The sequence below is a fragment of the Anarhichas minor genome, unplaced genomic scaffold, assembly GCF_050575085.1.
Source record: "Anarhichas minor isolate MPS153535 unplaced genomic scaffold, ASM5057508v1 ptg000051l, whole genome shotgun sequence".
Lineage (NCBI taxonomy): Eukaryota > Metazoa > Chordata > Actinopteri > Perciformes > Anarhichadidae > Anarhichas > Anarhichas minor.
The window spans coordinates 7,303,591-7,315,000 of record NW_027466497.1 but is presented as its reverse complement, the minus strand read 5'-3'; the positions used below and the strand labels follow the sequence as shown (position 1 = coordinate 7,315,000).

Here is an 11,410-nt window from a genome sequence, read left to right as displayed (position 1 = left end):
CTATTTGTTTGTCGTCCGGCTCCCCGTCGGCGGCCTTCTACAGCGAGGCCAAATCGGTGAGCGGCGGCAGCCTGCTGAACGGACCGCTGTCCTACTCGCAGTCCTCCGACAGCATCAAGGTGAGAAAAAGACATTTCAGATGTTTTCTAAATCTAAATAAGACCGACTAGAGTCTGACCATTTAACAGTCTTACGCCTAAGAATCTGTTTGTTTTCTTTAAAAAGATTTAATATCCTAAATCTCCACAGACTGTTAATTTGCACACAAACGCACTCAAAGCAGTTGTTTTTTTGCTTCCACTATGATTTAATTAATTCAGTGAAATCCAAGCGGGGATTGTTATTGTTATTGTAATTATTATTATTATGGTCTCCTTGTAGTTCAGCCAAAATCCACTGCCAACGGTTAGTTCTGACAAAAGAGAATAATAATAAACAACAACAACAACATGGAACTGATGAAGCTCAGCAGACCATCGTGTGTTTGTTTAACCGTCACAGTGTGAAATGAAGTTTTCCTAACGATCGATATCGCCCGATAATCAGTAAAAATATGCGATCGTGATTTATGCTTTCTGTTCCCCCGATCTCTGATAATGTTCATAAACTTTATAAACAACCAAAGCCGTGTTTATTATGACAGGAGGAGAGCTAGTAACGTTAGCCGCACCGCTAACGGCTAACGAATAAAGGTTCACTTCAGTTACATTGTGATGCCTTCAGGCTCTGCTCAGTGAACATGAGGTAAATTATTACGTTATCACGATGTGTTCACATGTGATAACGTACATGTTGATTAACTGTTTACACTAAGAATACATCATTAAAACTACTAATGACAAGATTTGTTTTAATCAATGAAAATACAATCTTTTATTTCCTTATCATTTGAATAGTGTGATTCTATAAAGAGACAACACTATAGATGACTATAACATTTAGAGCAGTTTGAATGATTTTCGGAGTCTTGTAGACCAGCTGCTAGAATCAAACCAAACAAAAACACAATCTGTATCAGCAATAATCAGCAATATGTAGCAAATCAACGTGATCAGGGATCTCTAAAGGTTCAGCATAATCAAAGCAAGCAGGATGCACAGTTTAGAGATCAACAGAGAGAAGTCTTAATACTTGTAAACAGGGATGCACGTAATGGATTTAATGTAGTTTAAATGACGTGAAGGAGCGTCTCTGAGTGGAGGGGACAGGAGCAAACAAACCAAAAAGAACAAGTGATTTGCATGACAGCGTTATCACAGGTACGATAACTGTACACACACACACACACACACACACACACACACACACACACACAGAGTTCGGTAGAATCTGTTTTCCCATGATTCTCCTTGTCGGTCCTCATCAGCCCCAGGAGCCTCTGAGCAGCCTGAAGTCCATGGCCGAGCGAGCAGCACTCAGCTCAGGGATGGAGGGAGACGTGCCCTCCCTGCACCTCACCCCAGGTAACGCACACTCACACACACACACACACACACCTTGAATAAAAGGAGGTAGAGGGTTGCCACAGAGCAGAAATAGAAAGGCTGTAGTTTAATGGAACAAAATGTCATCTCACCTCCCACTCTCAGCCTCCTCTGAACAAAAAACTGCTGATGATATTATCAGCCCTGACTCAACTTCTCTCTCTTTGTCTCTCTAACTCCAAATCCCTCCCCCCCTTCACTTCCTCTCTCGCTCCCCTACATCCTCTACTTCCTCCACCACCACCATCATCGCTCTCTGTCTTCTTCCTTCAAGTCTCCGTCTCCCGTCTCTCTTCAGACATCTTTCCCAGCAGCGTCGTGGTCTCCTCGGGCCCCCCGTCGGCGCCTCAGCTCTCGCTGTCGGAGGTCAGCATCCCGCCGTCATTGGGGGTCTGCCCGCTGGGGCCGGTCCCCCTGTCCAAAGACCAGCTCTACCAACAGGCCATGGAGGAGGCGGCGTGGACTCACATGCCCCACCCGTCCGACTCCGAGAGAATCAGGTGCGCTGAGATGTTCACGTTTTCCAACACACGGATAATAAAATCAAACAATTGTAAACAAACATCGTAGAGAAAACTTTCACGTCCGATTCTTGGACTTCTTGGTTCAGATTCTGCAGCTTTTTCTTTGTCATCCAGCTTAAATCAAAGAGCCACAGCTCTAAACTCACTTATTTAACACAAGGAATACTGTGGACATAAACTCCACTGGACGTTTTATGTATGTAGTACTTTTAAACACACACACACTGTTGCGTATATATTCTTTTATTGTAAGTACTTATATTGCGACATGAGGAGTGTGTTAGTTCTTCCTGCTGGTTAGTGGGTCGGTCATTAACTCGGGTACGCTCTGACCCGACTAACGTCGAGAGGAAAGAAAAGTGCTGAAAATCCACTGAGTGAATTATCCGACGTGTGCTCCCAACGGAGAGCTGAACGCATGCGTCCGACTAATGGATCCGTTAATTGGTCCCAAAACGTTCATCAGACACATTCGATACGCCCGACCGATAATTAATGAGCGCGTGGCTTTGGATCAGCAAATGAGTGGTTTATGGTTGATAGATGGTTCGTTTAATATCTATCTATGGTCTGTGTTATAATCATGATTCACAGATATCGTAAAACTGGAAGATCACTCCTGATCTCTGGTTACCGAGTATTGTGGAGCGGCAGAGACGTCACCACCTACACGTCATAAAATAAATACTTAACAAAACATCTTTGTTTGGTTACGAATCCATTCAACAATCTAATCTTTTTAATGTTTTTCAATGAAAATTAAAATAATGCAAAAATTATAATTTCCTGTAATACAGCAAATCGTAATTTCAACATCAGTCAAAATAAAAGCCTTAAAAACAAATCTGTGGGGGGAGTTTACCAGGTTGTAGCCCACTCTGCTACATCGGCCAAACTGTCGTCAGTTGAGTTGCATTGTGGGAAATGTAGGCGCCACATTTTGACCGTGAAGAAGAATGCGTGGATTGAAAATCCTCTTTTACTGTTGAACATGGAACTCATTAGAGAGATACGGAATGAAGCTTTATTCTGACAATCACTGCTTGGACCCGTTCATCTACATCCTCATCAGTCGTTTGTTTTCACTGTTAGTAGAGATTCTGGTCCCTCTAACCCCCCCTGTGTGGACATTACAGGCAGTACCTGATGAGGAACCCCTGCCCCACCCTGCCTTTCCACAACCAGGTGCCACCGCCTCACTCCGACACTGTAGAGTTCTACCAGAGGCTTTCCACAGAAACCCTCTTCTTCATCTTTTACTACCTGGAGGTATGCAGCGGGTTTATTGTCTGAATCTGTAGATCACAGTTAGATCATGCACCAGAACCAAAACCCTATCTCCTGCATGTGTGTCCCACCAATGAAACTCTTCCTCTTCCTCTTCCCTGCAGGGCACTAAGGCCCAGTATCTGGCAGCCAAAGCCCTGAAGAAGCAGTCCTGGAGGTTCCACACCAAGTACATGATGTGGTTTCAGAGGCACGAAGAACCCAAGACCATCACGGACGAGTTTGAGCAGGTCAGCCTCACGTCTTCCACCTCACGGGAGAAAGATGTGATGAACCACAAATATATTTTAGGAATCTGAATGAAGTCTTTCGTCAACGTATAAATGTATCGCTGCATGTTATCGGGTCCATTTTCACTCCATGTGAAAAGGAAAACAAGTGGCGGCAGATTCTGCATTTCAGACCCTAGAACCCACTCGTCCTCTTGTCTCTAAAGAATGTTTGTTTGTTGTTGGTTCTCAAGGGAACGTACATTTACTTCGACTATGAGAAATGGGGCCAGCGGAAGAAGGAAGGCTTCACGTTTGAGTACCGGTACCTAGAAGACCGAGACCTCCAGTGACCTGCAGCCGGACGGCCGGATGAACGGACAGCTGAGGAAGTGAGGGGGGGGGGGGCAAACGGATGAAGACGGCTGCTGACATTCCTGGCTTCGACCTCGCCTCGTTGGTGGAGGGGGTGAGCGGGTGACCCTTCAACCCTCCCTCGTCACCCTCACCCCGGCAGTGATTGCTCCTGTCATCCTTCATCCTCCTTCCTCTTCCTCCTCTTTCTCCCTCCTCTCCATAATCAGGCCTTTTTTTCCCATCTTTTCCTGAACTGGAACTTTCTTTATATCAAGACTCTGGTTTGTTTTGGCAGAAAAAACACACACACACACACACACACACACCTTATAATCAGACTATCGTGAGCTTTTCCTCCTCGGTGTTCTCTTCATATGTTGGCTTTAAAAATCGTTTATTTAGCCCCTTAATCACAGTACACACACACACACACACACACACACTAAGTCTGTGCTGTGTCGGTGCTCCATGTCTGGACTCGAGTGTAGAATGTGGCTTTATTTTGGAAAATCCAGCGTCAGACGGGATGTGAACTGACTCGAGGTCAGCCGCAGGAACTCAGCGACCCGTAACCTGTAAGAACCGGTAACGTGGAGGCTCTGCCTGGTTCATTCTCTGTATTATACAAACCAGAAGGCTTTGGACATGCGCTCAGATTATTAGGTACGCTTAGGTAAATACACCGGCAGCAGAGTGCTATTGAAGAGGCAAAACCTCCTCTTATGCATATCTGGACATTTTTATGCGTTATATCATTGTTTTCAGTGGTGGGACAGACGATAGAGAATGTGCTGATATGAACTTAATTATTAGGACTCACTCACTCTGTAACGTCATTTCACTAAAGCTCCTCGTTACTTCGGGGGTAAAAAAAATAGCTCGCTGCCGGAAAAGTACAAACGCTACACAAATATTATCGTGAAATGTAATTTAAACTGTTAAAAGAAAAAATACAGAACGAGAAAAGAGCTGAACTTCCATAAACCTCCACATCATTAAACATTCGTTCCCCCCAAAGCCATCGGCTACGACTTCAGCTACGGGTCGTTAAGTTTCCGCTCTAATCGAACCAAAGGAGCGACCTCTCGCTCTGACGCCCCTTGTTTTTCGGTGGTGTTCTCCGGTTCTCCTGGTGCTCCTACAACACGGGCTCGTTGAGCTCCGTCGCCTCGACACAGAACCGGTAAACCCGACCGGCGTAACACCGACACATCCGTCTGTTCACCAAGGTGCAAAAAACGAACGCCGCCGCCAGCCGAATGTGGGTAACCGTCGTTGGTAGGTGGCACCGCAGAGGTCCTGCTCCTTATATAAATGTGGCTGGTTTGTTATTTCAGTTTTTGTGTGAATCCTCCAGCCGTTTTCGTGGTGTAAAAATAACCCGCCCTGCCTCCTCTCATGGAGCCGCGGCGGAGGAGTGTGACAACACAGCCGGAGAGGTGTCGGTAGTAACCGTCTTTCACCTGGTGGGCAGTGTTACGTCACCGCACTGTCAGAGGGAAAGGGTCGCACTCAAAATACAGAACTTTGGGCTTTGGCCCGTCGAGCTTTCACAAGTAATTTTTGGTAAAGATTAATTGCGTTCTTGTTCAGCGAAGTGGACGAGAAGATCGATACAACTCTCACGTCTGCACGTTCACTATGAAGCTCCAGCCAGTTAGCTTAGCATAAAGACTGGAAACAGCTAGCCTGGCTCTGTCCAAAGGCCACAGAATTATCTTCACTTATTAACACGTTCCACATCGTTTAATCCAGTGTTAAAAGACAAGTTCTTGAGGTTCAAAGGGACTATTTCTTGTGAAGTTGACCCTCGCATAACTCCCAGTATAGACACAAATAATCGTTTTTTTGTACGTTTTTGTTGGCGTATCGATCTTCTCGTCTAATTCTCGGAAGGAAGGTAAATAACAGAAGCGTTGGCGAACAGATCAGGACAAAATGAATCAGGATTTATCTGCTTGATGAGATCGGACTGGTGAGGAAACACAAACAGCTCCAGCAGCGATCGTGGGTGTTGGATGCTACCAGCAGCTGGATGGACAGTTTGTTAGTCTCCCACCAGCCTCCCACCAGCCTCCCTCCCTCCCTCCCTCACCTCCTCCTCTCTCTGTGCTGAAGAGCACAAACACCAGCACTGCTGCCCACACCTCCTCTGTCCTCCAGCTCTCCGCTTCACGTTTCACACACTGAAGGCTTTTCGACCTGGACTCACGATAAACACACACACACACACACACACACTCTCAGCTCTCACAAACCAACAAGTCATTCCACTTTCTGACCTCCGCTGCCGAAACACACAGCAGCTTATTGTTTTCCTTATTTTGTCTTTTTTTTATTTTGAATCACCCAAACATTTTTTGATTTTTCACTCCCTTCCTCCTCTTTTCTGTTTCTCTCTCTCTCTCTCTCTCTCTCTCCTCTTCCTCCTCCTCTCTTCATGCCAGGTAGATATTTCCTTTATTTCTCAGGAAGTATTTGATAGATCATTTTTTATGAGGAAATGTATCCGCCAGCAGCTCCCCGTCGCCACAGCACAACGACGACTTTAGATAATCTCTCCCGACAGATTCGCAACCAAAATTATTAAAAAAATTCAAATTTGTATCGATCATTTTTGAGATTCTCGCTCCCTTTAAACCAGTTTCACCGTTTTTTTTTTTTTTTTTTTAAATGCCAATATTATCCTCCAATGTTTGGAGCCGCTCCTGGAAGAGAGACGCCATCTTTGTCTTTTTGTGTTCGTTGGATTCATTGTAGTAGAATAATTTTGTCAGAGATGGGGGAGGGGGGGGAGGAGGGCCCCTGTTCTTTGTCTAAAGAGCAGAAACTTCTCAAGAGGAGTGTGGGGTGTTTTTTTATAGCCAGACGGACGGACGGACGGACGGACAACTCTACACTTATTCGCTCGACTGCTTTTAAAGTTTTTGTTTACTTTTAGTTTTTTTGACAAGCGGACGGGATGAGAGGTCAAACCGAGAGGATGTGAATCTCTCTCTGCCCCTTGACAAACGTGTTGTATAGACTCTCATTCTTCAAACCTCTCCTTTTGGGTTTTTTGTTGTTGTTGTTGTCGTCAGACAGCATGGAATAATGACACTTGCAAAGTGGCGCTGAAAAAGTAAATAATGACATAACCATGAATAAAGGATTGTAAAATATTAATAAAAGAAGTACTTTTCAGAAAACTGCACTCGTGTGATGGTTTGTGATCCGTTTCAGATACTTTCTCTTTAATCTTCAAAACATTTTTACTTATTGTTTAAATTACTAATTACACTCCGACAGCAATCAATACATCAAACGCTTTGTCCATCAACATTTTTACACTTTGAATTTCCTCTTCTCAAAGTAAAGGTGTTTTTTTTTGGTTGGATGCATGAAATGAGGTCCGTTGTTAATGTGTTAAAGCTGCATTCTCTCTAGTGTCCACCAGGGGGCGACTCCTCTGGTTGTATAGAAGTCTATGAGAAAATGACTCTACTTCTCTCTTGATTTATTACCTCAGTAAACATTGTAAACATGAGTTTATGGTCTCAATCTCTAGTTTCAAGTCTTCTTCAATACAGCATGATGTTCATTTAGTACATTATGGTCCATTTAGAGTCAAACAGACCATAAAGCAGGGGATGCTTTAGGGCGGGGCTACACGGTGATTGACAGGTCTCTACCAGAGACGTATACGGCTTCTCTACATCACTCCTCAGTCCATATATGGTCACTTCCTGTTCACTGGTTGCAAAAAAACAAGATGGTGACGGCCAAAACTCCTAACTCAAGGATTCAAACCGGTATTCTACTTCTTATATACGGTCTACGTTGTCAACAAAAGCTTTTTTCATATTTAAACGTTTTGTTCTACGATATAAAATACGTCAGTAAACACCCCTCTTGTGAATTTTGAAGCTTTTAATAATAATTACCGAGTGATTAACAGCGGCATCATCATTTATCAGTCATTAGCCGCCAAATGATAAAACCTGTAAAACTTTATAAAGAAGTAAAAATAGTGATACCTCACTATAAGAATACTTCATTGCTTTTGAAATCCTACTTAAATAAGTACTGGAGTATTATCAGCAACATGTACTTTAAGTATCAAAAGTAAAACTACCCATTATGTGAAAAACGTGTGTTTGCAGGTGTTTTGTTTTTTTAATTTAGTCCAGCAAACTGAAGAAATGTACTGGAGTATAATATAAAAATAAAGTAATAATGTTACTTTCCACTACTGTCCAATACATAACCATCATTATGTACTAAATCTTACTTGAAGTTTAGCCATTTTCCTGAAGGAATCCCCGTCTTTGGGGAGAAAACTCTTACTTTATGACAAATCAATTATTCCCGTAGCAACACTCCTACTGTGACCTCCATCAGAGGAGAACTCTCCTCTGACTCTGACTCTCCTGCATTGGAGAATGAACGTTAACTCTGCAGCAGCAGCACATTACTGCTGCACCTGTCACCTCACCGTTAAACAGGAAGAGAGCGTTTCCCGGCACCTCTTCATGCTGTAAGCGCGGCTGCATTATGAGCCGCCGTATGGAACAATGAAGCTTTAATGAGGCTTCAGTGGGTACGTGTGCCGCTTGTTCTCAGAGAAACACATTAGCGGGAGCTCATTGGCCTTATGTCAGCACTTTATACATTTAATCTACATTCATTTAAATATAGAGATTTATTTGTGTGCAAATTTATACTTTTATACAATTTAAGTTGTATTCTTTTTTTTATATTTTACTCTTTAGTTTGTTGCCTTTGTTGGATGGATGTAGTTATAACACAGATTAAAACATATAATGTCATCAAATATTTACCCACGGAGCACTACATGAAGCAGTTCAAATGACCTCTACTTGCACCTGCTACAATATTTACATATACAGTAAAAGTACTTAAAAAGTATGTGATGAATTATTAATGCACTCATTAAAAGCACATTTTGCACACTGAATGCTTTTACTTCCGATAGTTCGTGCACTCGTTTCTATGGTTATATTTAAAGCGCTAAATGTAGAGTTTCAAAGTCACATTAACAGTTTGACACCTGCTTTGAATTTCACCTTTTAGTTATTTATTATTAATAAGTCAAGTGGAACATAGAAAATACACTCAATTAAACATAAGACACAAGAAACATAATGAAATACTTCAGATACAACAGAATAAATAATAATACTCACACTTTAACACGCCAATGTAACAATATAAGCAGCATATTGATATTTAACAATGGATTTATGACACACTATAATATAATGTAAGTGTTTATCAATGTCAACACCTATGAAAGGAAACAGATAATTAATAAAAAAGATAGTTAAACACGAAAGAAATAATATATAATATGTTTTTATAATCGTTATATGTAATATATTTAAAACGTGCTATCTGTTTACAACTACATTACGGTGTTTTAAACCATGTATTAAATGTCACACTGCTTATGAACAATACAAATACATATAATTCAATTAGTATTACTAGTATTATATAATAATAATAATAATAATAATAATAATAATAATAATACAAGAATTAAAACATCAGGGACCATCTTGAGGGAAATGTTAATCTTCATCACTCACTCACACATTCACACCTTCGGAGTTTTGTTTTTTTCCCAGAACACATTGCAGCTTCCTGTGTCGTCCACTGAGCGGCTCCTTCACAGCTACCAGGAGTGAACTGTGTTGCTAAAGGGCACCTCGGTGCTATGTAGCCCCCCCCTTACCTCTGGGCCTCCACCGCCTCACTTATTTACACTCTGGCTGCTTTCATGTGGCTGAGCGACGCTTGTTTACTCCTCACACAGTTTTTAAACCGGGACATACGGTGATGTTTCCGCCATATGCTCGTGTTTTGCTGCAGAGCCCCATGCTCGCCTTCTTTTTCTTGGATGGCTGGCTGCATGTACGCCACATCGTAGCATGACTTACCCTGGGTCACCGCCTGCAGGGGTTTGCATTTATTTATATTTGTATGGGGGGAGGGGGGGCTATAAGGGGTGAAAATGTGTGTGTGCGTGTGTGTGTGTGTGTACAGTAGGTGTACTGCTGTCGCAACAACACTGAGATCATGAAGCGACACTCAAAGCTTTGAAGTCTGAGTTGTCCACGATTTTAAGGCCACAAACACTGTATCCTACATTTCCCATCATGCAACATATTTTCTATCAGACCGTCCCTGCCTGGCTAATCTTCCAAACTCCTCACCTCCAGTTCGTAAGTGCTTTTCGCAAAAAAATTTTTAAAAAATCCTGCAAGCCTGAGTGCAGATAACCCTGATGATGTCACTATTACATCATCGGGGTTATATGTCAGAAAGCTCACTCGGGAGGAGGAGTCATACCGACCTTAATTTGTAAAACGGATGGAAAGACCCTTTAATCAGCTCAAAGGCTCTTTGTTTTTCCCAAGCTCTGCAGGACTTGATTTTAAATCCGATCTGTTCATTAAAAGCACATTTCCTGAGGCTTCTTGACGGTTTACCATAAATATAATTACACGCACGTTCATGATCCCCAGAGGATGAATCCCTCTGACGATGAGGTTTCTCGAGACAACTAGTGAACGTTGTATTGGCACGTTTCTCAGGGTGAATTGTAATAACTTTGATGATCCTTTTGATCAAATATTTAATTTGTTTCATACTTTAGTTCTCGACCTGCAAAAAAGCTAACGACGTCCCCGTCAGCCTCCGCTTCTCTTTGTGTTTGGGGCAAAATGTTTGGTGTTCCAGTGAAGCTAGCAGATACCCGGGCAAAGACGAGGCTCGTTGCTTACGGTCCGATCAGCAATTTAGGATGCATGACTGGAGTTGGCGTTGTGAGACATGTAGCCGGTTTAAAAGCACATTTTTTATTCCTCCTCTTTTGCTCCACATGCAGAATCCTTTAATTGCGATTAGCAGTTAGAGAAGTGGCTCAAGCTCAAACCCTTTTTAGTGAGAAGTGACTTGTCTTCACTTCAATGTAAGTTTTGGGCCGATTTGCTTTTTCTTGAGGGAGACGTAACTCATAAAAACCAACACATGAACTTATTTTGAATCCTCACATTTGACATTTTAGAGATACAGTTTTCACTTGGCAGCGTCGGGATCTTTGCGTACATGGGTTGTGTGTGTGTGTGTGTTTGCTCATGTGTATGAGTGACGCACTCTCTGCTGGCCAGAGGACACTTTGACTCATCCCTGTCTGTTGACTCTACTGAGGTCTGGCAGGTCCACCACTGAGAGCAGGGCATCAAACATCCCCACTCACACTCACACACACACGCACGCACGCACGCACGCACACACACACACACACACACACACACACACACACACACACACACACACACACACACACACACACACACACACACACACACACACACACACACTCACCCCTCCATCCTGCCCCGGAGGAAGTGATGTAAAGGCTGAACATAATGAGAAAGAAAGAGGAGAAAACAAGGAAACAATGACCTCATTTTCTTTTTCCTTCTCTCTCCGCTTTACAAAACACAACGTAGAACATACTTTAATAAAAGAAACACTCTTT

The 11,410-nt window shown here is 42.7% G+C and overlaps 1 protein-coding gene across 5 annotated transcripts in view; it reads left to right on the top strand.

The window, feature by feature from the left end:
• LOC142971936 (CCR4-NOT transcription complex subunit 3-like) overlaps positions 1-7,052 on the top strand; it is a 20,927-nt gene extending 13,875 nt beyond the window's left edge. For all 5 annotated transcript variants that reach the window (XM_076112688.1, XM_076112686.1, XM_076112683.1 and 2 more), the window contains 6 exons: positions 1-119; positions 1,367-1,463; positions 1,759-1,984; positions 3,145-3,277; positions 3,400-3,525; positions 3,759-7,052. The exon at positions 1-119 is cut by the window's left edge and continues 29 nt beyond it. In XM_076112688.1, coding sequence (XP_075968803.1) covers positions 1-119; positions 1,367-1,463; positions 1,759-1,984; positions 3,145-3,277; positions 3,400-3,525; positions 3,759-3,857 — 800 coding nt within the window. In that variant the 3' untranslated portion in view covers positions 3,858-7,052. The remainder of the gene's footprint in view (positions 120-1,366; positions 1,464-1,758; positions 1,985-3,144; positions 3,278-3,399; positions 3,526-3,758) is intronic.
• Positions 7,053-11,410: the final 4,358 nt, after the last annotated feature.